This window comes from Mixophyes fleayi, chromosome 9 (assembly GCF_038048845.1).
Source record: "Mixophyes fleayi isolate aMixFle1 chromosome 9, aMixFle1.hap1, whole genome shotgun sequence".
In the NCBI taxonomy this organism is placed as follows: domain Eukaryota; kingdom Metazoa; phylum Chordata; class Amphibia; order Anura; family Limnodynastidae; genus Mixophyes; species Mixophyes fleayi.
The window spans coordinates 12,299,908-12,327,005 of record NC_134410.1 but is presented as its reverse complement, the minus strand read 5'-3'; the positions used below and the strand labels follow the sequence as shown (position 1 = coordinate 12,327,005).

Genomic DNA, 27,098 nt, shown 5'->3' with positions numbered 1-27,098 from the left:
CCCTCTTCCTGTGGAATTCTGGGAATTGTAGTTCCAAACCCGGAAGTAGAACCGGAAACAGGGCAATATACCTGTTTTGGAGTCCAGAAACCCATCAGAGATGGCAGAGGTGAGGAATTTAGGGGTGCACTAGTATGTGTCTCCCCAGATGGGGTGTTATATCTTCTGTATGTATTAATGTGCTGCATCAGTCATGTCCCTGCAGGACAGAGCACTGTGTCCTGCAAGCTGGCAGTGTATGTATTATTCCTACTAGTCATTGCTTATATCTGGTCCATACCCAGCTGCTGGGGATAGGCGTTTACTTTCCACTAGTAGCCTCATAGTAACCTGTTTATGGCACAGGTAGATAATCTGTAGCTCTCCAGCTGCAGTGGAACCACAAGTCCCAGCATGCTCTGCAATTATAGACTGATATATATCTCTGTATTAGAGGTAGGCTCTCTGATTCTCCAGCTGTGGTGGAACCATAGAGGTTGGCAGGTAGTGCTGGTACTTGTAGTTCCACAATTGCTGATGCACCAGGTTGCTGTTGCCTTTATAATGCAACACCACAGTATTCTCCAGTATCTGTCGGATGCTAATTGTAGATCAGAGACAGTGGTCATTGCTCAGTCATGTGCGTCCCAGTATTAAATTATGGACGATGTATGTGGCATATAGGTTAGTATATTTTTTGTAAAAGTGTCAAAAGGAACCCCCACAGCTGCCTCCAGTAATTTACAGTCTATAGAAATAAAAGTATAACAGAATGTTTTGTATTACATGACATCCAATCAAAATCAATTTGCAAGTTTAGATGTCACCTCCAATTCATCTTATTGTGAGCTAGAGACATTTTATAATACTCTGTGCGCAGGGACCTGAATGTGTGCGTGCTATATTTTCAGTTTATCTTTCTCCAAATATATGGTAAAACATACTGACATATGTTATTCCGCACATAGAATTTTATTATATATATTTCTGTAGAAGTTTTGTGCTTTTTTGTCTGGCAAGATGAAAATAAATATTATCTGTAGACACCAACAACATACTGCCGCACACTAGCAAAATGATGATTGATTATATGAATGCTTGTTGGGCTGTGGATAAAGTATGGATTATGGGGACCTATTACGATGTAATAAGATCAATCTTCCAACTAGGGAATCCCAGCTGTAGGTGTAAATGGGATTCTTGGAGCCATAGACATGGTCACATGAGGATGGGAGGTGCAGACAGGACAGTTCTCTTGACTTAATCTCAGCTTAAGGCCAAAATCACGGTCATTCACTTTGGCCTAGTCTGCTCTTCTTCATAATTAGAATTCCAGAGAAGAACCACCCCCTCCGGCCCCCCAAGGCTTAACTGTCCACAATGGTAGTGTGTCCAAATAATGCAATCCACTTGGGTCAGCCTAGCCCCACCACTGTCTCATGGGACGGACCTTTAGTGATGTGTCTACCTGAAGACTTGAGGGCCAGACTGGTTGCCTGGGCTAAGGTCCACTCCAGTTCTTTAACTGCTTCATACGGGCATCATAAGCTGTGTGGAACTACAAAGGAATCCTTTGCAGGACATTAACATGGGACACAGGGATATCCAACAGTAGCGAATGGGGATAGAAAGGAAACAAGTCTTACATCAGAAACCTAGGACAATCTATATAGTGTCCAGGTCTCGACCTAGAGGTAGAGTTATCAAACCTAAATAGGAAAAGCAGAGGTGTTGCCCATAGCAACCAGTAAGATTTTATCTATCCTTTAATAGAAAGTACAAACTTCCCCTAGTATCAATTCCTTACAAAGCATCTCCTAGACATGGCAGGAGCCTAATGTATCATCTCTAAAATAGTTCAGATCCGTCAGTAACTGATGCGGACCTGCTGCTCGCGGTTGATCATGTTGTGATATAACAATTATACCTGACAATTATACCTGACTCCTGCAGCCTCATAACATTGTGTAATGTTATGAGGCTGCAGGAGCTCCAGTTTTGGTGGTATCACTAGGTACGCTTGGAACATGCACTCTATAGACCACTGTCTTCGTGTACATTACAGACGGATAGGACTCGGTGTACGATCAAAGAGTTTTTATGGAAGAGAAAATCATGTATGTGATATGTATACTATTGCTACATGCTGATTTTTATTTTCCTTTCTAGATGGATGATTTAACCCTGAACCTTGGAGACCTTGATTTGACCTCAGATGATCTCACTTTGGACACAGTGGGCAGTGAGTATCTGACCTCTGTTGGTCCGTCCACCTTATCCTCTTTATTCCACTCCTCATTCTACTACTTCTTCTCTTCAGCCACCCTCTACCTTTGTCCCACGTTTTATTTCCCTGTGACCATTTCCCTGGCCCCCTGACTCACCATCTCTCTCTCTGCTCAGTCCACATTCAGGAGAACCTCGAGGATGCTCTTGTTCAGGAAGCCTTGAAGACGGTGAGTGTGGTAATAACACATGTAGAGGAACACGAGACATAGGCAATAACATTTGTGGTTTGAGTGTATAATGTAACATTGACATGGGGATGACAGCCAGTGATCATGCTAATCCCATATAACCTATGGAACATGGGGGACGGTGGAGGAGTGACATTAGAAGTAGAAGTTCATGGGTTCTCTTGATTGTGTCAAACTTTATGCTGCTTCTACTTCTCTGAATCTTGTCCCACCTTTGTTTTTGTCCTCAGGGTGTTGACCTCAGACAGTACTCGAAACAAGTGGAGATGGAGTTACAGCAGATAGAACATGTGTCAATCAAAGACTGTATCCTTCCCAGACCACACGGTCAACCTATAAAGTGACCGGGCCAGGACCTAGTGTCCCTTCCCTACAAAACTATTTATCTGTGTCACATGGAGGAGATCTTTCCTCTGAGGGGCCTTCAAGACCAAAACCAAACTGTTGTCTGTATGTCTTCCCTGTCCCACCCAGAGATGTCTATTTTCCTCAGCAGGTGTTAGATATAGAGCAGAGCCAGAACATCGCCTCTCTTCATAACCAAATCATTGCCTGTGATGCCATTCTCGAGGTGAAATTTTCTCTTTTGTCCATCCTCTCGCATTCACCCACCTGCTTTAGTATTACGCTTTCCATAACCTGGAGGTTGTTTTTCATGAAGTTATAGCGCCATCTCTACCATTTTGTCCCACCGTTATTTTTTTGTTTTGTTTTCTTTACATTGGGTTATGTGATTAATTTATGCATTTACACTTTGAAATGCACCTAGACGGTGCAGAAGGTGGCCCGTTAAAAGTAGTGACCACGATCCTATGACCTTATTCTCTAAAGTGGTGTAAAACTCTGGTTGTTTTGTGTGACTAAAAGTGACCCTGGATAACCCAGTAAAGCCTCCATAGAAGTGTACTCCACACCCCATGGATCTCATGAGAATATCTCTTTCCAATAAACCAAATGTCATTCTTTTGCACAGAATTAGACCCTGATCTGTCCATGTCTGCACAACTTCTCCCATCATATGGAGTAATAAATATATCCCTCAAACGATGTTAATTCATGCACCTGTTCATAAAAACCGGAGCAAATGCACAAAAATAGGTGACCCCCCCATTGTGTTATTGTTGGCTTTACAGAGGATGGGCCTCATGTTGGGCGGCTTCCAGTCAGACCTCAGCTCCATCAGCTCAGAGATCCACACGTTGCAGGAAATGTCTCTCGCCATGAACATAAAACTAAAGAACCGTCAGACGGTCAGGAGTGAGCTGAGTGAGCTGGTTGATGAACTGATCATTCCCAACACGATGATAAGGTAACGGGACCAGCTGGTAGTGTAACGGAGCCGGAGAAAGCCCTGCTTACCTCCATGCCACAATTACCTCAGACTCTCTCTCTAGTGTCATCCTGGATGTCCCGGTCACAGAACAGCAGTTTGTGGAGCAGTTACAGGAACTGAACAATAAGATAAACTATGTAAAGGAGCAGGCGTTCAGGGACACACAGGCCTGTGTCGATGTACAAGACACTCTTCAGAAACTGAAGATAAAGGTGCGTATTAAGCCCTGACCTTCTGTGCGTGAGGTGTATTTCATTATCATATAATATTAAATCAGTCAGACATTTTGCTTACTTTAGCCTGACGTGCATTAGATTAATCAACGCTGATGTCTGATTGGTTGCTAATGGGTAACAATACAGTTGTGCTATTTCAGCCATGTTATCGAAGTCCATGTCACCTACAGTGGTAGCAGCCATTTTGTGTGTGGTAGAGTTTTCAAGAGAATACAGCATATGAACTCACTAGGAATGAGTGACATCATTGAGACATCTGATACTGAACCAGTATACCTGCACATACAATATATTAATTAAAATATAGCCATGTCATTAGTTCAATTTGAATTAATATTAAAATAATAGGTTGTATACTCATAATTGATTGTTCCTACCACAAAGCGGCTGCCTTCACCTGATATAGGTACATCAAAGATATCTTTCCTTTCTGTGTGTCATTTTTCTCTGTGTCACTTTATTTCTTCTATTCAGTTTCTAGGTATTTATAAACATCTCATCCATATTTATAACTCTCCCAATCATATTTATAACACTACCATTCTTGATTTCAGGCTGTGACTAAAGTTCGTGAGTTCGTTCTGCAGAAGATCTACTCCTTCCGTAAACCCATGACTAATTATCAGATCCCCCAGAATGCACTGCTTAAATACAGGTCAGCTTGTCTTGACAAACAGCTCTCTGTGTCACATACCCCAAAATGTACTGTTCATCTAAGGCTCAGTACATCACATACCCACAATGCAATGCTCAGCTACAGCTCACTCCATCACATACACAGAATGCACTGCTCCTTACAGCTCACGCCATCACATACCCAGAATGCACTGCTCCTTACAGCTACCTCCATCATATACCCACAATGCAATGCTCATCTACAACTCACTACATCACATACCCACAATGCAATGCTCAGCTACAGCTCACTCCATCACATACCCAGAATGCACTGCTCCCTACAGCTTACGCCATCACATACCCAGAATGCACTGCTCCTTACAGCTCACGCCATCACATACCCAGAATGCACTGCTCCTTACAGCTCACGCCATCACATACCCAGAATGCACTGCTCCTTACAGCTCACTCCATCACATATCCAGAATGCACTGCTCCTTACAGCTCACTCCATCACATATCCAGAATGCACTGCTCCTTACAGCTACCTCCATCATATACCCACAATGCAATGCTCATCTACAACTCACATACACAGAATACACTGCTCCTTACAGCTCACTCCATTACATATCCCAGAATGCACTGCTTCTTACAGCTCACTCCATCTCAAACCCAGAATCCTCTACTTACAGTTTCTCACATGTCCTATTCTGCCTGAAGTGATCCAGCTACACACACGACACTTCCTCACCTTCCTAAGAACTAACTGTTCAAATAAAGACCAGTCCAACTAATTGTTATTGTATTTCTGATTTGGGTTCTTGTTGGTTCTGCAGGTTCTTCTATCAGTTCCTCCTGGGGAATGAGAGGTCGGTAGCTCAGGAAATCCAGGACGAGTACGTGGAAACCATGAGCAAAGTCTACCTGTCCTACTTTAAGTCATATACCAACCGACTGATGAAGGTTCAGGTGAGGAGGGGGGCGATCGGGGGGATGTAAGTAGAATATGATTAGTGAGTCAGTGGAATGGGGGTAGATTATATTCCCTCCTATACGCAGCCTCTGGGGGTGAATGCACCCGACCCCTCATTAATAATTCTGTGTCCTATTTGCTGTTGATACATTTTTTTCCTCTATGATGTAAAAAAAATAAAGCAAAGTGACATAACGCTATTTATCTTCTTCCGCCTTACGCTGCATCTGTTCCCATTGTCTCTTTTCTTCCCTTTCATTCTCTGACTTTATTTCAGTACGAGGAAGTTGCAGAGAAAGACGACCTGATGGGGATTGAAGACACAGCCAAGAAGGATATCCTTATGTGATTAGTACATCCAGATAGGAGTGATCTTATTGCCACTGTGGCTCATTCTTTTCTTCTTTATACACTATGGCTGGTGTGGTATGATGTGTGTGATTATTGAAGTACATAAAGCTTTGTCTGATTAATGGTCTATAGACTGTACCTGGATAGCAGAGAACTGTCACAGCCTGTCGAGCACGGTCTACCTCAGGTGTTCCGTTCCTTTCACTTATTAAAGAAGGAGGACCGGCCCCAAAGCATCATGTTCCTTCTTTGCTTTGCCAAAAAGCGTACCTCCATGGGGATTAATCATGAACACTTTACCTTTAAGCCATCCTGTACATTTGGAGGCTTTGGAGAGGAGCCTGGTCCATAACTACGACCGGTTCTATATAATGTTGTCTCCAAGCTCCACTATTATGATTTACAGATGCAGCATTGCCTTGTGGCCATGTCTGCTGAGCAATTATCGTGAACGCCTGTGTGTACTGCCGGTGCAACATCCATAGGGTTCAAAGAGTCAGTGCCAATTTAGCTAGGCTTACCAAGCGGTGACCGCAGCCCAGAGCAGACGCACCACACGGGCATGGAAGGCGGCCATGGGCATCAGCCCGTAGTGTTACATCTTACTGCAAATGTGGATACAAAAATGTCTGTCTATATCAGATTTTCCAATATCTGCCCACATAGAGCTGTAGCTGTAGCTGTTTTGATTGATGTTAGCCTGTTTTACCATCTATTTTATAAAGATCTACAGAACACATGAATTAAAGTGACTGTATACCCAGTTAATATTGGATGTTTACGTACCTTTAGCAGTAGGTTTGTGGAATTTGTATTGTTGGCCTTTTCTTATCTGTTTTATCATTAGAACATCTTGTTCTTAAGTTTGGATAATTTGTCCCGTCAGCCAGTAGAACATATAGTTTTCTCCTTAACCCTAACACGCTTCTTCTCCAAGCCCGCGTTACGGAGCAAGAACACAGTGTTTACCGTCGGGAACAGAGCTGCGATCATCAGCCCAACTGAACTGGAGGGTCCGATCATAGTGCCGCATTCTGCACAGAGGAGCGATGTCAGAGTGAGTGCGCTCTGTGTCTAGGGTCAGGGGTGAGAGGGAAAGGGGATGAGGGATGTTAGTTCAGTAAAAGGCCTGAGAGGAATGAAAGTGACATCCAGTCAGGAGTGATCTTAGTAAGCAGTGAAATTAGACCCATCAAGTTCAGCCTTTCAGATGGGAATCCACTGTTAGTTAGATGGGACGTGATAGACTTCCTGGGGGAGATAATGAGGTTCTCATATTGGGCCTCGTTTTAAAATTAGGAGCAGATTCAGTAAAATGCTACATGGACAAACCAGGGGTGCAAACTCAATTTTCTTTTTGCATGCAGGGAAGACCCTGGCTGTTTTTGCATGTAGTACATGAATACTGAATAGCTTTATTTTACCACTGCAATTTAGAGTTGAGTTAGGGCACTGCGCCAGCCCCAACTTCAAAACTGTCTGCACATTTAAAATGTGTCCTCTCTGCAACTAACGTGGTTTTGCCAAGGTGCAAAATTGCACCTTCCACCTGGATTTACTCCTAACTAAATCTGGTCCGGCGGGATTCCGGGAGAAAGGAACTTCCCTATAAGTGAGAGGCTGGTGGGAGAGAACTCCCCCTAAAGGTAAGATAAGGGGTCAGTATAGTGTCACTAATCACTAGTCTGGTGGCCAACACATAGACCAGACAATGAGGTCATTGAGAGACCTAATTAGTTACTGATATGGGGAAGGGGGACATAACTTTGTGTGTAGGGGAATGGATGTCTTTATTGTAGTTTTAAGGGGGAGATCGCTGTGGAAAATGTTTATACTACTTATTTTCTCCCTTTTAACCCTTCTTACCCCCATTTTCTCCCCCCAGTACCCGTTTGAGTCTCTGTTCCGCAGCCAGCATTACGCCCTCCTTGATAACAGCTGCCGGGAATTCCTCTTCTTGTCTGACTTCTTCCTGGTGAGCGGATTGGCAGCTCAGGATCTATTTAACCTGGTGATGGGCCGCAGCTTGACCATGTTCCTGGTGAGTGAGTTCAGACACGTGCGTTCACCGTACCGTAGTACTATAACTCAGCACAGTGAGTGTGTCCACCCTGATCAATCCCAAAATAACTTGTGTAGTATGTCTGTGGGGGTATGTACCAAGCTCATCAGGCTAATTGTGATACATATTACAGAAACATCAGGTCGTGTTTGAATTGCTTTTACAATCTGTGACTCTCCCTAACAGAAGCACATTGACTCCTATGTATCCGACTGCTACGACAGCATTGCGATTTTCCTGTGTATACATATTGTGCTGCGGTTTAAAGGCATCGCTCAGAGGAGAGACATCCCTGCCATAGACAAGTGAGACATTAACACATTGTTATACACATTGAGTGTCACTAAAGTACTGTAATGCCAAAACCTTCATAGGCAAAACGATGGGAGGGGGGGGGGGGGGTTCTAGTGCCTGGAAACCCCCCCTCCAAGCCTAGGGCACTGTATAATTGAGGTGGCTGGACCCTGCCCCCTCTTCACACAGCTCTGCTTGAAAAGGGAGAGCTGCGTGCACCTAACAGTAGTGCACACAGCATTGCCCATGTATATTATAGGGATAGGAAGAGTTGGAGAGCAGCCAAGCACCGTCTAATATTATAGCCACGCCCCCATGCATGCTGGTCACGCCCACTGGTGGTGTGGAAACCCCCCTCTACAAATCCCGCGTTTGCCCCTGACCTTGGGTATATAACCTCACATCGGTGTATATTGACTCCCTTTAGACATTGAGAGGTTGATTTACTGTTGGACTCATTTGAGCACAGAAAGTACCTCGGAAAAGCAAAAAAAAGCATCCTTAACTGTTATCTGCAGATGCGTCATCGTCTAATTGTGTCGCAGTTACGTGAACATGACCTTGCCTTAGCTTGTCCGCTAAGCTCTGCTATTCTTGGCAGAGATACGTAAAATCTAGATACAGATGTAGTACGGAAATTCGTATTATGCAAAAAGAACAAAACACAAAAAACATGTATTTTTAACTCTAAATGAGCCAGCCGTTATACGTTACAACTAGATTGAATGTGCTCTAACCACCAGCATCCAATCAGAAATTAGTTGTCTTCCATCTAGTGCAAGTTGCTGATAGCTGATTGATCGTTATAAGTTAACTCGTTACTCATTGACTTGTAGTTTTGTGACTTGACAAAGTTTTAGCATTTTTTGATAGATGTTAGACAAACTAGAGTTATTTTTCTATTTGTTAAAATATCTGCTTTAATTTAATTTTATATTCAATTTTTGTGCCTCTCATGGATTTCATTTTCACTTAATTATTTTTTAAGCATTTTAAATAATTAGCAGGAGATTTGCTAAGCAGCGGTTTTGTGTGTGGGTTTGCATACCGCCCCACATCACATGCGGTTTTCAGAGTCAAACCCTGGATTCACTAACCTCAAAACATGTGAGTAGCGGTTTGTAAAGTCGTCCAAAATCTCGTGCAATTTTGGCCAAACCGCCAAAAAACGACTATCTTCTTTTTTTTAAACATGGTTCCGACAGGGAGGACAGCATGCGGTTTGACCTTCCTGGCCTATCGGAGCAAAAAAAGATTATATTAAGCATTTATTAGGGAGTCACTTATTAATTATGGGGACAATGCCAATTTATTTATTAAGCAGCCGATATTAATGTATTATTTTAATAAGGAGCAATAATTGAGCCCTGTATTATGATATTTTACTGTATATGCTGAGACTGAGCTGATGCCTGTTATCCGTGTTTTGTATAACTGGGATACAGGTACTGGGAGACACTGTTAGACATGCTCTGGCCTCGCTTCCAATATATCTTAGAGCTAAACATTCAGAGCATCCGGAACACGGACCCCCAGAGGCTGGGAACGCTGGACACGTGGCCACACTATGTAAGAGCTTCTTCCATATGCAAGTCGTAGACTCACACATCCATCTACACCCATTAATATACTCTCTCTGTGTCCATTCCCTAGGTAACCCGGCGTTACGCTGAGTTTTCGTCAGCCATTGTCAGTATAAACCAGACGTTTCCAAACGAGAAGACCAATGTTCTGTTGGGACAACTACAGGTAACGTCACATAGAGAGGGTCTTCTCGTGTAATCCACAAGGTGGGCTTTATGTATGACACAAGCATGTCTACTCATTGATGTAGCATAATAGAGGCTGTAGTGGTTTAGGACAGTCTGGGGGCCACAGAAAAGCCACGTATCTTCAGAGTGGCATTATTAATCTTGTGTAAAGATTGCGTAGTCAGAAGGATAGTTAGGTCAGTTGACTTACAGTATTCTCAATCTAACATTACGGAATGTTGGTGATTGTAACATTACGGAATGTTGGTGAATGTAAGATTCTCAGGGATGTTAGTGCATTAGGTGGCGAGATGCTTCCTTTAGACAAACTTCTATCATTCTCCAGTGAGAGTGATGGTATCTGTACAGCATAGGTGTTCCAGCACAACCCTTCTGGTCACATTGTAGAAAGAGGATTACGGGAAAGTCCAAGGGAATGTAAATACTGATAATCCTACACCTGTCCCTACAAGACTTCAGTTTTCTCTCCTGGTCCCTTCTCAGGTTGAAGTGGAGAATTTTGTCCTGAGAATGGCTGCCGAGTTCTCCTCTAGGAAAGAGCAACTCGTCTTCCTGATTAATAACTACGATATGATGCTCGGTGTCCTCATGGTGAGTATCAGCGAAGACTGTTATTAAATGATTATATATATATATAGTCTGCTGCTCCCTCCTTCATGAGTGTCATCACTGTTCATTTTAAGGAACGAGCAACCTCAGACAGTAAGGAGGTGGAAAGTTTCCAGCAGCTGCTGACCGCACGGACACAGGTCAGTGATGAAGAGAACAATCAGGCTGTTGTAGATTATTCTGTTGTGTTACACTGTCCTTTGTTGTAGTTAAAGGTCGGAAACTAACACAATCCATCACGTTCCACCTCGATCTCTACATCTGGCTATTATAGTACTATTGAAGTTTATCACACATGATGAAAATTGATTCAATTTTCGGACTAAATTACCAGACGCCTTCAACTCTTTCTCTGTCGGAGGTCCGTTGATATTTTTGATGACATACATCAGTTTAGGCCTCATTGCTGAACTGTTTTCTGCATTTCACATCTTGTCTTAAGTTTTAGGATTTATGAATTGGCCAATACCAATGACGATGGTACGGCGTCAAGTTTGTTTCCTTTACTCAAAGTTTTGTTTTTTTTTCTCAATCAAATTTCCCTCGTATACAGTATAATTTATAATACTTGAATAAAGTATTTAAAATTAAGTATTGTAGGAATCTTTCTACATCGCCCTCGTCTAACATTTCTCTGTTAGGAGTTTATAGAAGAGATTCTGTCTCCGTCTTTCGGAGGGATGATTTCCTTTGTAAAAGAATCGGAATCACTTATCGAGAAGGGTCAGCAGGATCGGCTGCGGAACGAGGAAGGTGAGCGACGTTCGTGTCACCTACGCGAGTCCCTTGTCGAATGACTTTATCATTAAGCGTTTACTTCCTTACAGCACGTGTGGCTCAACTGGTGCGAGGCTTCTCCGCCACATGGAAACACGCCGTAGAGACGCTGAGCCAGGACGTCATGAAGTCCTTTACAAATTTCAAGAATGGCACCAGTATAATACAGGTAAAATGTTACCGCTAAGATAATATGGTTTACGCAGGTGGCCACCTCTCTGACTCCTGACATATCAGCTTAATGAAATTGGAGTGGAGACTGGACTTTTAAAATATCTGTGTTAGAACACTGTGAATAGATTAACATGCACCCATCACGGAACCAGAGTGTTCCTAGTGGATTTATAAGTCACAATCTCGTATATATTGACTCACAGAACAGCTGCCTCCACTGTGGCTGTAGTTAGAATTATAATTTAATGGCTGTACTTGTTCCGTTTTCCCATAGGGGGCGCTCACACAGTTGATCCAGTACTATCACCGTTTCCATAAGATTCTATCTCAGCCGCCTCTCCGGAATCTGCCGGTTTGTTCAGAGTTAATTAATCTTCATCATCTGATGGTGGAGCTCAAGAAGCACAAACCCAACTTCTGAGGAGGGGACAACTGCATTGTTACTTGTGCTGGCCGTGTTTTTACAACCATCCATGTTAGACGAATACTGTATCACAGAATCTGTGCTGAGACACTAATAGGTCACTGCTGCTCCCGTCTATTCGTCACATTCCCCCTGTTCTTCCGTTACACCAGAGATCAGGACTTGTGCTACGCGTTTTGTGTTGTTTGTAAATTAATTTAAAGAAGCAAAAACTGTCCCTTCTCATTCCCTAATAAAGTAAAATAACACACATACACCGCAATTCTTTGGTTTTAGCTTAGAAAAAATAATTTGCGGGTGTATCTTACTAATGGTAGTGCTCGTTTGCAAATGAGGCGGATCGGAACGTTTTCTGTATTTGTGCGAGTGTTCCTACTAGTCTGCTCGGCGCATTTCACCATTCACACCCGTGAAAATCAGTCTGCACCCAGCTCTGCGGGAGACGGAAAGCCTCAAACCTGCTAACACTCTAGGAGCACCCTCCTACCCGCAACTTTTCCTGGCTTAGTGGTTAGCACTTCTGCCTCACAGCACTGGGGTCATGAGTTCGATTCCTAACCATGGCCTTATCTGTGTGGAGTTTGTATGTTCTCCCCATGTTTGTGTGGGTTTACTCCAGGTGCTCCGGTTTCCTCCCACATTCCAAAAACATACTGGTATGTTAACTGGCTGTTATCAAATTGACCTCTCTGTCTGTTTGTGTTAGGGAATTTAGATTGTAAGCTCCTATGGGACAGGGACTGATGTGAGTTCTCTGTACAGCGCTGTGGAATTAGTAGCGCTATATAAATCGCTGCTGCTAAAATATACTTCAGTTTAACTCCATTTAAGACTTAAATTGCTCACAAGGGTGAGAGAACAGTGGGCTTGTCTGTATTACATGTGTCGCTTTTTGTGCTTTTCAGTGCTTTTATTAGATTCATCAAAGAGCACCTAGAAATGCCTTCCAAAGAAGTACAACTGGAAGGAGCTAAATTAAATGTATGGGATGAAGGCCAAACTCCGACCCTGGTGAAAAAATAAAGCTTTGATTTTGTGGAGAGAATAAAGTCTGTTCCCCTGTGCTCTCTCCAACCTTTTATGTAATTGAAATAATCTTGTGACAATAAAGTCTTGGGGGTAAATGTATCAAGCGGAGAGTTTTCCGGCGAGTTTGAAAAGTGGAGATGTTGCCTATAGCAACCAATCAGATTCTAGCTATCATTTTGTAGAATGCACTAAATAAATGACAAGGTAGAATCTGATTGGTTTTTCAAACCCGCCGAAAAAACTCTCAGCTTGATACATTTACCCCCTTGGTTTTGCATGTAGAAATGAGCATACGGATGCGCCTAAACTATAGTCTGCAAGCGACGCCACAGATCCACCCAAACCCTCCCATTGGACAGCACAAAGTTTTGCACCACGGCAGAGTTCATTTGTGGAGAAGTAGGTGCAAAACATCATTGAAAAAAGAGCATTTGTGCTGCAGCTTCGCATTCGTGAGTTTGGAACGTGTGTTGCTGTGGTCCTGGGCTCAGAACACTCTGTGTAGACTGTAGAAAAATGACTTAGGTGGAAGTCTAATTTTCTAACTCTTTTCTTATTGGATAAAACAAGGAACTCGCAGGAGCTCATTCAGATGAGCCCTATTGCAGCACTTTCATCGCTTAGATGTGTCGCCTTCTGGAGGAAACGTTTGACAATATGGAGAGAAACATTCTGCTGAAAATTAATATACTATAAATTGGTTGTATTGGATTCTTGGTCATTACGGTCGAATTCCATGCCTAGTACTTAACATTTTAAGGATAAGAAAAATTTAGGTCATCTTCAAGAGATTCGATTTACATGTATGCACAGGGCCTCATCCACAAAACACAGCGCAAAATCCTGCTGGGTAAGGCCTAGATTACCATCATAGTCCTAACGAGCCTCTCTAGATGCACTCTGCCCAATGGAGAACAAAGCATCAGACACACAAGTGTTTAAAGGTAAAAATGGAAAATATTGAAGGCAAATCAGGATATTGATTTATAAAAAGGTATTAAAACATTATCTTACATGTAAATTAGAAATGCAGCATCATTTCTCGAGAAAGAGAACATCATGAAATTGGTAGTTATAGCGTGGCACATTTATGCCACCAACACAAAGAAGCATTGGTTGTAATGGCACATTTTTCAAACCAATTTCAGGTAATATGATATTAATGTCTCGCCATCCTAACCACGTGATAAAGGTCATTCCTTACTGGCATATTATTAGATCACATAAGATTTGTACTAGAGACAATATATTTTTGGAAAACGCTTACAAATAAAAGTACTTGGCTAAACCCCTTTCAACGTGGGCCACATGTATCGCTTAGTCTGGTAGGGTACCTAGATTACATATAGCATAGAGATGAGGGGTAATAAATCTACAAATAGAAAACCTGAGCAGATAAGCCGTAACAACCAACCAACATTTTAGGTGTTAGGGCCGTGGCCCCCATCATGACTGGGAATGTCCCAAAACCTTCTTATAAGGAGGTAAGGCACATAAGAAACCACAGCTTGAATTACCTTCCTTCTAGAGACCTCTGTTGTTGAAGCATCAACATTCCCCCAGAAATCTTACAGAACACATGTAAGGTTTGTGGTCACCCTAATACCCGATAAGTGAAATTTACCGCTATTTTATCTTCAGATGGTGGAGGGGCAAAATATTGTGTATCTAATATATTCCTTAACACAATGGTGTATATCCCATACCAATATACCGTCAGACATATTATAAGTGGGGTAGTCTTATATTACAGAAGATCATGAAAGAAAGAGAGGAAAGTAGTTAGTTAGTTGGGCGCTCTCAGACCAATTCATAATTCTTTTAAAAAATTCAAGACTTATTAATATGCATTAAAATGATGATATCCATATTTTTTTTTTGTCCTGCATAGATCAATTTATTAAAAAGCAACTAGTTGTTTGTTTGTTTTTACAAAAATGTGACACATACTATATGAAAATTTTGTGTATTCCTGTAAGGTTTCTTTGGTTGCTTTTTAAAGGAGCCTCAGATATTTATCACCTCTGTATAGATACTCACAGCGTACCAATTGAGGCTTGTTTTACATATCAAATAGGCTAAATGAATAGCGAGCAAAAATAGACATATATTTCTAAGAGACTGTGGACTCTGGTTTAGCGCCTTTATATTTCTTGAAAATTGGTTTCTGTTTGGTCTTTATTTTGCTACCGAGGACTGGCACCCATGCGCGATTGGATATTTGATACTGTTTGGACGAAGGGTTGAGCATGTCCAGTGCACTTAACTGACCGATATGACAAATTATTCTCAGCCAACTTCACACCTCTAATAGAAGCAGTTAAAAAATATCTGTGGCGCTTCCAATCTATCTCATTGATAAAGAGACAGCCAATAAGATGAATTCCCACCTCAGGTTTCTTTACCTTTTCCAAACCTTTCCAGTCTGGGTTTCTTCCAACTTTCTCAAAGATATCCAAAGTAGTATTGAGCATTTCATCTGGGCTAGCAGAAGGCCCAGGATTCACCTTAGTGAGGAAAGGAGACTTAGTCCTCCCCTGCCTTCCTAAATACTATCCTGCTGCTCATGTTACGTAGATAGTATTAGCTAATGCCAACACTCAAACTATGGGTAGACATAGAAGGCCACTTACTGCATACGCTGGTCTTCAGATGGATATCAAAGACCAGCCACAGGCCTCGTGCCTCCCTCCCATTCTGCATTTTTTTTGTCGACCTTTGACCTTGGGGTATCCTCGCAGGATGGCTCATTTTGGAATAATCCAGCATTTTCTCCAGGACTAGATCCCAAAGATTTAAGGCACTGGATGAGACAGAACATCAAATTCTTTCATGACATAGTGTACATGACCATTTCCCAAGCTCTGTCAGTGCAATGGGTTACCAATGAATCATGTGTCCAGCATCTGCCCTCTGTAGGTCCACCTACAAAGGCTAATCTCTACCTTTTACTCAAGTTATTCATCCTCACTTTAATAAAAACAGCCAAGAGTGAAACACTGAGCTCGCAGGACTGGTCCTGAATTAGGAAGGAGGTAGGTAAGAACTCAATTTGGACGCAAACTAAAGAAAATTCATACAAATTGCTCATCCACTAGTATTTAGTGGCAACCTGACTGAATTTTTCTTCGAATTTTCAATGTTACTTTGATTGTTGGTTATAGTTTGTGTAACACTCAAATAATGTACAGTTTGTCTCATTAAGTCTACTGTAGTTGTTGAATTGAGAATTGAGACAGTATTTAATTCTAGAAAAATTAAATAGTTTAAAAACAATAAAGTATTAAAAATAATTATTTAAAATAAGTCACTTACTTCAAAGCCAAAATCCACATTCAAGAAGATATTTCCACCTGTCAAATTCTACCCACCCACCTTCTCCTACTCTCCCCAATCCACCCTCAGTTCATTCTATCCAGCAACCAAAGACAAATTGTCCGTACTCATCACAACCTTCAACCAGTCTCCGTACTCATCACATCCTACAACCTACCCCTCGATCCTATTTGCCCTGTGCTTGCACATTTCCAGCCTCCTTTTAAATGTGTGCTCACCTCACCAATCCTAAACAAACTCTCACTCCAAATACAGCTGTATTTCTTTCCACCTCTTTGCATCTAAATTACCTGAGCGACTTGTGTACAAGCGCCTGTCTCCTCTCCCTCCATTCTCGACTCTCTGCAATCAGACCCCTGTCCCCAACATTCCTCTAAAACTGCTCGTACAAAAGTGATCAATGAGCTACTTGGAGCGAAGTCCTCGGGTTGCCTCTACACACTCATCCTCCTGGACCTCTCTGCTGCTGCTGATCACCCTCTTGTCCTACACACCCTTCACTCCATGGCCTTTTGTGACAAGGTTCTTTCCTTGTTCACTTCCTATCAAACCGCTCCTTTAGTGTTTCTACCTCCAGCACATCCTCCCCTCTCCATTGGGATCCTACAAGGCTCTGTTCTTGGCCCCTTTACTTTTCACACTATACTCCTCATCTCTAATTTGCTTATTTGGCCTCCATAATCACCTCTATGCCGACACTAAAATCTACTTCTCCCCTTCTGTACTATGTGTTGGAACCATCTGTCTCTATGACATTTCCACATTGATGTCCCAGTGCTACCTAAAGCTCAACATGTCCAAAACACAGCTCATCTTTCCTTTTCCCCAGAGTCACCACCGACCCTCAAATATCCCTCAGTCAAAAACACCACAATTTCCTTAGTCTCTCAATCCCATTGACCTGGTGTTAGACATGCCACCTTTATTCCTCACAGCCAGAGTCTCTCACAGTCCAGTCACCTCCACCTTGGAAATCGTCCCAGATACCAGAAATTCCGATCCCACCCCAACAATTGTTTATTAGCTGTGTTTTGTTTTTTTTCTTCTTGACCTTGTTAGGCCCTCTCTTTTGGGCTTTATTATAAATAAAAATATTGAGTGGGGGCAAAGTAGGGGTGGCGCTATCCTCCCAGCACTTTTAGTTTAATGTACTCCCGACTCCAGGACCACCTACTATACCCCAATCTGTCACAGTGTCCCCCAATAGGGCAACAGAAAAATAGGGGTTTTTCTATTGTAATCGCAACATACAAGGAAACAGATATAAATGGAGAAAGATGTTTTAAAGATTCTCCTAAAAGGATACAATGTGCACTGGATCCAATAGGACCTGGTATGCCAGCCTCTAGGAGATCCACCTATAGCTACAGGTCAGCACTAGACACCTAGTCCAGCTCTCCTCTGCTGTCTCCTAACCGCCTCTCACTGGGCCACTGTCCATCTGACGTCACATTTGAATTTTATTTAGCTCCAGCCGCCAAGATGAAAGTCCAGCTGTTAAGGCAACCTCATGAGAGCATGGCCACCTTGGTTAATGGCTCTTTAGAAAGCTGATTGTAGAGAAAGCCATTTGTACATTAGTCCCCCACACACTCCCCTGAGGTTCCTAAACTGGAGAGGGATACAGGGAGCAGACTGGGATAATGCCAGTGCTTCTGCTGAAGGCTGTAGTGGAATTATAGTCTCATGACTTCATAACATTGGAAAGTGTCTATCTGATGGGTTACAGAGGACTAGGCTTGTACTAGAAGAACGCTGACTTGTAGGGCTTTGTAGCCAACAATAGAGTCAAGATGGGGAAACTAGCATCTCGCTCAGCAGAGGGAGGAAAAGAATAATTTCAGTTTTAGATACAAAAAATATTTCCAGAGTAACCACTAACCTCCATGTGGTGGTGATCACTTCTATTGCTCCGTTGAGCACCTGAAAAAAAAAGTAGAGGTGGCTGCACAAAGTCGTGTTTCTGGCCCCACTCCCTGTCCCGTCACCACACTCACTCAATCCCAGCATCATCACACTCACTCAATCCCAGCATCATCACATATAGCACTGGGACTATATAATGCGCAACCAGGGCTAGCTATGCAATCTGCAGTGGTCTAGTCCAAATTAGGACTTTTTTTTTATTTTTTTTGGTAGCCCTGATTTCATCAGGGACCACAGGGACACTGACAAAACAGGGCCAGCAGCAGAAACCACACACTTTAGATAGAGGAAAGGAAGAGGATAAATTATTAATGTCCTTAAATAATGATTAAGTCTTTGGGGGGAAAAAATAAATAAATCTTATTTTTAAGCCAACTGGTACTTTAAATAAGTTTGTGTGTGTTAGTTACCCTAAAAATATGCAAAATGTTTTCGAGTTATAAGCATCACCGATATCTATAATATAAATGTCTAGTGGCATGTGTTAGTCTGTCTGAAGGTGTTGAAAAAATAAAACCAAGCTGCAGCGCCACCTGCTGGGCGGAGTTATACACTGACCTACTAAATTCTTAGTGTGTGTGTGTAAAAAAAAATTCAGAAAGGGTTGAAATTTGGTATACTAAGATGTTTTTAATTTGTTAATTTTGTTAAAAGTGTTTATAAAGATTTAAAAAATATATATATATTTCTTGAAGGAGAAGTGACAGTTGGGAGTGGTTGGTGGTTGCCGGGGGGTGACAGTGGGGAGTGGTTGGTGGTTGAGGCCTGGGCTATGGCCCAAATGCATGACAAGAACCTTTTTAACACCTTAAGTAGCTTGATTTGACTAGAATGCATGAGTATCATGCACCGGTTAACTTGTATTATATAATCCGACGTCAGGTAAGTACCACCGACACCACAATTAAAAGCCACCTTTACTAAAATGTTACAAAATGAGTGTTTGCTCCATACAGAGAGCAGATAAGTACAGAGACTCACATACCTCTCTATCACTACCCACTAACTAAGTGCAAGAGGCATGAAGCCAGCGTCCCATTGCTCCCGGCCGCTACGTGCACCAGCAAGGACTCACCACTTTCAGGTGGGAGCTCGGTATACAGTCGCTTTTACTAATCACCAGGGTATTGGCAGCTCATACCCTGAGATCACCATCACTGGTCCAGGCATGAGGACTGTGGTGCGAGTCAGAGGTTTCAGCGTCTCACGTGACAACTTAATTTTCTGAAGTGTGATACAGATAAACATCCTTAACCAAATAGAAACCTCGCTGGCCTACAATAAACCAGCACAGTTGACAGAAGTATAAACCCACCTTCCTATTATGAAAGGATTCAATTTCTACGCAGGAAAATAGAGAAACACGATATTTAGATTAGGATAAGAAAGTATATATTGCTGCTGTTAAGATTTTTTTTTTTTTCCTAAACACAAAAAGTGGCAAAAAAAAATAAAATCAAAAAATTAAATATTCTAGTATAAAAACCTATTACAATCTTAGGAAAATACCAGCAGAATATAGCGTATGTTGTATAAATTAATAGAATCCCACGCAGAACCAAGGAACAAGCTGGATAACTCAGAGGGCCAGGGAAGAGGAAAATACAAGTTTATATGCGACAGATGTAGAGGTGCTATCGTTGAACATACTCCAGCTGCTCTCAGCGTTGAAGCTTGTTAAATACCACGCAGATTGAAAGAGCAAAGCTGATGTGTGAACGGTAGGCTCCGTTCCCTTGTGGTCCAACGCTGTAATGAAGAGTGACTAGGTCCATCAAATAGATACGCTTCCATGGGGTTGTGCTCCTTATCAAGGGTCAGACGTAATGAAGCCACTGTACAGTTTTAGTCATATCCACCCCTATTTTATGTAGCAATCCATACAATGGCATTGTGCTGGGGAAGGTGAAATCATGTGTCTCCAATGTCGGCCTCCATATTAACGCAAATCTCTACCAGTTACTTTAGTTCATTGCACAGCTCCAGTGAGCACCCAACAAGGCTTGGGGTGCTCTCCCCATAGCGGAAATATCCCTCTAGGCCAAAACGTCAAATGAGGAGATTTCTCTCTAAAAAATTTTAGTCCATCTCCTGAAACTTCCAACGATTCAGGCCCTATTTCTGCTCCTTGGTGGGAGCGTAATACAACTCCAGGGGTTTGCTCACCTTCCAATACTTCTCATTAACAAGCTCAAGCGTTAACGAACCGTTCAGAGTCTAAAGACAGGAGATAAGAAACGGAAAAAAGAAAAAAAGTGGTTAATTAGGAAAGTTATAATGCACCTTGAATGGAATAGTTCTTATATTTTTATGGAAAATTCATTATTATTGGTTTTAGACTGGGAGCAATGTCATTGTTGAGTACTTCTTACCAGGGCCAGTGCTACCTAGGCACCAATGGTTAGGGGGCGCCTAAAAACACTGAGTGGCATAATGTCACTCATCCAGGTATGTTAATGACCCCTCAATGCCCCCCACACGTAGCACCGGCCACCGACATGAAGGAGAAGCAGCCGGCAGATTCTTCATTAGACAGAAATCAGGGGTTGCTGGTGAAAGGTCTGGACCACTAAGACATCCACAAACTATGTTCCTGACCTATCCCCAGCAGCACAGAGAAGGAAGCTCTGCAGCGATGTGGCTAGATATAGAGCTCAGCAGCCAAGCGCCAACTAAAACTGTCATTTAAGTGTCAAAACTAAAAGAGATTACATCACCACTGTGCACAAACAGGACTCTGCAGTTTGGGGTCAGTAAGTACAGATGCAAATGACATTTATATCCTAAATATAATATGTATGTACAATAAGTTTTGCGGGTTTATAAGAACATGTCACACAAACCACACCAAGGTCCTGTAAAACCCTTTGTAGCAAGATGAAGTAGTGCTGTGAATAGATCCTGCAGTATGGATTATTAATGTATAAAATACCTTCAAAGAATTGCAAATATTTCTGTAAGCAGGCTAGGGACAAATACATCACCAGGAGCACAACAAATTTACATATTACATGGACATTCTGGATGTACTTACAGTGTACTGTCCGCCTGCAGCGCCCGCACAGATATAAATGGTGTACTGCTTCTCGCTGACTTCCCCCAGCGTCACACCGTCCGCGCTGCCCCTCTGAGCCTCCTCCTCCAGAGCAATGCGAAGAGCCAGATATTTGGAGAGATGATCGACTGTAGCATTCGCTGTGGTCTTCACAAACCTGGAAGGATGAGAAAAGGTTCAAATCTAACCCATCTCGCCCACACTGCCATCTACAAGTCTTGTAAGCCAGTGAATATCAAACTTGTCATAAGACTTAACTAACGGTAAACGCTTCCCAGATATCATGGCACGATGACCGAGCAGTATACTTTTCATCGCCTAAATTCACATCTGTAATGCTTGTATCTTTGTGATGCCTCCAAACTCAAATCTCTCACCTGGTTTGACTGTACCCGTCCTTCTCCACCAGCAGTGGATGGGCCCTGAACACCAGCTCGATCTCACTGCCGGCCTCGCCTACTTGCAGATCGGGGCTCCTCACTCCACCCTCGTGCGACAGATCTGGCTCCGCCCCAGAATCTTCCGAAGCTCGGGACCTCTTGCGGCTAGGCCCCGCCTCCTGGTTGCTGTGCACAGATGGATTACTGACGTGGGAACGGCTGTCGCAGTTGTCCTCTCCACCACTGAATGTGGTGTTGTCCGACTCGTGCTGGTGTTTCCGTACCCGCTGTGCCCTTTACAAAAAAAGTGGGAAAGGTAAAAAGATACCATGACCTGAACCGTTAGGGAAGGAGGCTTCATCTACATCCCCCCTCATATGAATGGCTACAGTTATTCTGTACCTGTTCATGGCCTGCATTTTAAGCCCCTCCTCAATGCTGCTACTCAGAGCCTGCTGGTTATGAAGTCGGCTCAGCTTTGCCAGAACCCGATCCTGGTGTGCCTCATACTCATCTCTGCTGGGGTAGATCTTGGAAATTAAAGCATCAAAATTTGGGTCAGGTCGAAGGGACCGTTTAGAGACAAGTTTCTTCCTGCATGTGGGACATTCCTTGTTCCTAAAGGAAAGGGACACTCCATAAATGCATGCATGAGGTTTGAAAACTGCATTCTCCCGGCTCCACCACCCTCCTGGTTTCAAATAGTTTCCAAGTAGATAAAATGTGAAACTGACTGCTGACTTATATAACTAATACTGGCCACATATGTTCTGCAGTTGACACTAGCCTAAGCAACACTGAGAGAGGTCCCCATATATGTGATTGGTGCAGTTGGAAGCTCATGCTTTCTTTTTTTACAAGCAGCATGAACAGCCCACGAGACTGGCATAAGTTATTCTGTGTGGCTATCCAGCTATTACAGAACAAAACATAGTTTGTTTTTAATAAGTAGTGGGATTTTAGTTAGAAGTCTTCACAATGTCCCATATACACTTTTTTAATTCCTCGACTGGATGAGACCCCACCAGCTTTGCTGAGACTGTTCTGCAAATCAAGCAGCAGCTGGCAAAGCATCCTGGGAGTTGAACAAATTCAGAGTCACTGCTGACTTATAGAAGCTCTGAATGTACAGGCAGTAGAAGACAATACAAAGAAAAGTATCTGATGTCAGATAAATTATCTGTTTCACACCTATTGTTTCTCCATGGATCCCAATACATTCCAATATACTGACCGAAAAACTGATTAGCATGGTATTTATCTTTAAACAGGACAATTGTACTTGCTAGAATATATACTAAGAAAGTGATCCAGCCCCATTACAAAAATTTGAGGGAGTTGTCCAGCATGGGGTGAAAATCCTGTTAAAACACCAGGAAAACGTAATTACCATTCATAGTAGACTAAAATGTACATATAACGGACCAATCTGCGATTTGTAGTGCCTAGTTAGGTACACTGCATGGATAGCCTTATAGAGTTACGGAGGACGTTAACTCTGATAGAAAAGTTTTGCGGACAGAGATACTGACCCGCTGCGCAGAGCAGTGACAATGCAGTCTGAACAGAAGCGGTGCAGACACTCTTTGGTGGTCATTGTGTTCTTCAACATGTCCAAACAGATGGGACACATGAGTTCGCTGTGCAGACTGCGAGGGGACACTGCTATTTCAGTGCCGTCCATGATAGCTTCCTAGAGAGATAACAGAAGAGATTAATGTCCAGGAGATTCCCAAACAGAGATACAGTACTTGAAGCGAAGTTCACAATACTCTTTATCCCCAACAGACGTACCTGTGGAGTGCGGTGCAGCTCGTACAGACTGAGCTCCCAGGTCTTACTGGAGCACTGCGCGCTCACTGGTGTCGCCATCTTCTTGCCAGTCTATGTGAGGAGGAGAGAATACTATATATGAAAACTGTACCATATTATTTCATCAGGTGTGTGTGTTAGGGAATTTAGACTGCAAGCCCCAGTGGGGCAGGGACTGATGTGAATGAGTTCTCTGTACAGCGCTGCGGAATCAGTGGCGCTATATAAAAGGATGGTGATGGCGATGATAACATTCACAAATCTCTTTATAAATGTTTCCACACTTACATTTAATCAGAAAGTTTAACATTTAGGGGGCGATTAAATTCTCTGCGAAGTCCTGTCAGAACCTGGTATGATGAGGCTCTGCAGGATGTTTGGTACCCGAAACACGTTTACATGTACTGCAAGACCTGGAAGTGTGCTCATTGCACAAGTTTTATACACAATCTAAGGCTGAATTGAATCGGCCCCTTAGAGTTGCGTATGAGGATATAAATATTCCTGCCTATGCCTCACGGGTTAGGGTTCATGTAATGTAATCATCTGCAAATTTGTTTTGAATTTCAACATGACCGCTTCTATGGATTCTGCTTATGAATAAAACAATACTTTATGAAAACTTTGGTTGACTGCAACTTTAGGATCACATAAAACCCACTTTATGGTACCTATGGCTTGTTATGCATCTACTAAAGAACCCTACACCTCAAGTTTATAACTTTCTGATACCAACTATGGGGGCAAAATATGTTGCTCAGTGACTTTCCACTGCATCTGTTTCTTCATACAACACAATTCTTTAATTAGAAACAAGAAAATATTTTATTTTGGTAGACATAGTATTTGGGTATTCCAGAATCTTAGTGCCATGACTCTGGCCCCGTAAAGACCCTGAAATCTATTGACAACTCCTCCCCCCTGTTCAGCATTCATGCGGCCTCATACCTACCTCAATTAGAGCCAGGTGCTATTAACATAGCATGCAGCTTGCTCTAGTAATCAATGACTACGCAGGCCGCTTGCTGTAAATTACTAAAACCGGTGACGAGTGCAAATCCTAGTAATTTAAGGTAAGCAGTCTGCCTATTATAAGGGAGAGTGATCTGAACATATTTGACTGCTGTCAATAATAGTAACAGAGCAAATAGAAGAGAAGGCAAGTAGATGGCAATAAAGGTCAGTGTCTGACTAAGATGGAAGGGACAGTTGTGAGCTAGGTTATAGACAAGATCTGCCAAAATAAATTATGTTATTTCAAATGCACAAAATATTAAAAACAGTGTTTTACATTAACATCCCTGCTAAAAATACAAGAATAGAAAATGTTTTAAGTTAGTGTCCTTCACTGCATATTCTATTAACAAAAAGCCATATATGTATTAAGTTTATACCAAAAAATGGTATACCTCCACTTTCTGCTTCCTGTAATTTTATAGAATACCCTTTCACAGTCAATCAATACCATCACAATAAGCGGTTTCATCTGTATTGTACTAATGCAAACAAAGCCACAAATAATTCTCATGCACACACTTATTATTGTACAACTAGACCTAAACCACAGCTACATATCTGTACTACTCCTGGACGGGGAAGGAAACCTCCCTCTTTCTGATGGATTTACACCGAGACCACATCATGGGATGTTTCACATAGAACCCACATTGGCCAACTCAAGGTTTCCAAGATGTTCAATAATCCACAATCACAATTTACACATGAAGTCAAAAGCATCTAACAATAGCTCTTGAATATTGTATAACTGAGCAATAATCACAAATACACACAATTCCCTTAGGCCTAATTGTATTGTAATCTGGTGCATAGATAATGATTAGATCAGAAGCTGACCCCACATGTAGAACTGCAAATCCCAGCATACCCAATTAGAGGCCAGGGAGTCTGCACAGGCCAGTGCTAGGGCAACATGTGGATCTCCAGATGTAGAACTACAAGTCCCAGCATACCCAATTAGAGGCCAGGGAGTCTGCACAGGCCAGTGCTAGGGCAACATGTGGATCTCTAGATGTAGAACTACAAGTCCCAGCAGCCCCACATATAGATTAGGTAATCTGTAGACATGATGTTCTCCACAGGTAGAACTGCAGGTTCAAGCATCCACTGACTGCACACGCTGGGCCTTGTAGTCCCCCAAAGGCTGGAGAGCATCAGGGTGCCTGCCTCTGCCACAGACAACACACACGAACATGAAGAACACTGGACTACAGTACATACGTATGGGGGCACTCTCCCGTTCCCGGTCACGTGAACCTCCGGTGCTCGGTGAAGAACGGCGGAGAAAAACAGGAAACGTCCCCACTTCCGGTGCAACGTCACTTCCGCCCAGAAGTGCGCCACTTCGCTTCCAGACCATAGGGAGCAGCGAGCTGGCGACGGAGCGCCTAACAAACCACACCCCCGTAACGGCCAGTAGCCAATCAGCGGGCGAAGACGGGAAGATCCCCGCCCACCAACAATCGCTGTTTATAACCATCCAATCAACTGCCCCTCCCGGGAACTAATCCTCCTCGCGCTGCCAGGGCCCCGCCCCCAGCAATCAGGCGGGAACTGACTGAGGAGAATCTTTTACTCACAACACAACAAACAGGCTTTATTGTGGGTTTAGATATTTATTTCCATTATGTCTTTTTTTTTAATTTTTATTTTTTTACACATTTTGTTCTGATCACAGTCACCAGGAACAGGTAAAGAACACAATATTCCAATATTATATACAATAACATGATATCACCTCTCAGAAGTCAGCTCTGCTGTGGATACTGAGGTAAATACCTGATATTATATAAGGTACCATTATACAATGTGGTTCTATTTCCAAACCAAGGTGAAAACTTGAATCAGTATAACTAGTATCTATTGCAGCTTAATGAAGGAGAAAAAAAAGGATGCAGCGTTTCCCCCATAAATATGTATAAACCTGCCCATAACAAACACCTGCAATTTATTTATTTTTCTGAGAACAGGGCCCAAAGTCCACCTATTACTTCACATTAATATCCTTCCCTTTATAATTTTCAATAAAATTCCTCACCCTCTGTATAATGCCATTTTACATTATTGCCCATTGCAGAGCCGTAACTTAGAATTCTAGCGCCTGGGGCGAGAAAGATAAATGCCGCCCCCTAGCCCTCAAATTTAACCAAATTAACGTAAAATATTCCTAAATTGCGCCCCCCTTCAGCGTTGCGCCCTGAGCGATCGCCCCTGTTGCACAGCTCTAGCCCATCGTTTCAGGTGTCGGACATGTAATCCTCAACTAAGGAATCAAATGGGTAAAGCAGTATTCAGGCTGCGTTTCCCTAGTCGTCCGGTGTTTGTGAATGGTTGCCCATTGCAAAAGTTTATTGTGTTTTTCGCAGAAGGGAGCAAATGGATAAGAAGGGGTGTATTCAATTAGGTTTCGGGTCCACGTGCGTTACCATGAAAAGTGCGCAGTATTGACGGTAATACGGTA

General features: G+C 42.6%; 2 protein-coding genes across 3 annotated transcripts; one reads left to right on the top strand and one right to left on the bottom strand.

Annotated features, from left to right (window-relative positions):
• The first annotated feature begins 1 nt into the window (after position 1).
• On the top strand, positions 2-12,334 carry VPS52 (VPS52 subunit of GARP complex). The gene is made up of 20 exons (XM_075186434.1): positions 2-109; positions 2,149-2,221; positions 2,383-2,435; positions 2,687-2,762; positions 2,960-3,027; positions 3,590-3,765; positions 3,851-4,001; positions 4,580-4,680; positions 5,483-5,615; positions 5,897-5,954; positions 6,894-7,027; positions 7,856-8,011; positions 8,219-8,337; positions 9,772-9,895; positions 9,980-10,075; positions 10,582-10,689; positions 10,782-10,847; positions 11,349-11,460; positions 11,535-11,653; positions 11,933-12,334. Exons 1-20 carry the CDS (start codon positions 101-103, stop codon positions 12,077-12,079), a joined length of 2,079 nt encoding a protein of 692 aa, XP_075042535.1. The 5' UTR covers positions 2-100; the 3' UTR covers positions 12,080-12,334.
• A 6,943-nt stretch (positions 12,335-19,277) lies between these two features.
• RING1 (ring finger protein 1) lies at positions 19,278-26,002 on the bottom strand. Of its 2 annotated transcripts, none has more exons than XM_075186432.1 (7): positions 25,859-26,002; positions 23,603-23,692; positions 23,341-23,501; positions 22,211-22,426; positions 21,806-22,102; positions 21,408-21,585; positions 19,278-20,590 (listed from the first exon to the last, which is right to left on the bottom strand). In XM_075186432.1, exons 2-7 carry the CDS (start codon positions 23,678-23,680, stop codon positions 20,489-20,491), a joined length of 1,032 nt encoding a protein of 343 aa, XP_075042533.1. In that variant the 5' UTR covers positions 23,681-23,692; positions 25,859-26,002; the 3' UTR covers positions 19,278-20,488. The 2 variants fall into 2 exon arrangements, with proteins under 2 accessions (XP_075042533.1, XP_075042534.1); XM_075186433.1 differs by lacking the exon at positions 25,859-26,002 and adding an exon at positions 25,506-25,524.
• Positions 26,003-27,098: the final 1,096 nt, after the last annotated feature.

Bases quoted from the DNA above. Each gene is read 5' to 3' on its own strand.
- VPS52 (XM_075186434.1), top strand. The intron at 10,690-10,781 runs GTGAGTATCAGC...GTTCATTTTAAG, and splicing joins TGATGCTCGGTGTCCTCATG to GAACGAGCAACCTCAGACAG. The intron at 11,654-11,932 runs GTAAAATGTTAC...GTTTTCCCATAG, and splicing joins ATGGCACCAGTATAATACAG to GGGGCGCTCACACAGTTGAT.
- RING1 (XM_075186432.1), bottom strand. From the start codon at position 23,680: ATGGCGACACCAGTGAGCGCGCAGTGCTCCAGTAAGACCTGGGAGCTC. The intron at 21,586-21,805 runs GTGAGAGATTTG...TCATCCTTCCAG, and splicing joins GACGGGTACAGTCAAACCAG to GTTTGTGAAGACCACAGCGA. The intron at 20,591-21,407 runs GTAAGTACATCC...TCCTGTCTTTAG, and splicing joins CTGCAGGCGGACAGTACACT to ACTCTGAACGGTTCGTTAAC.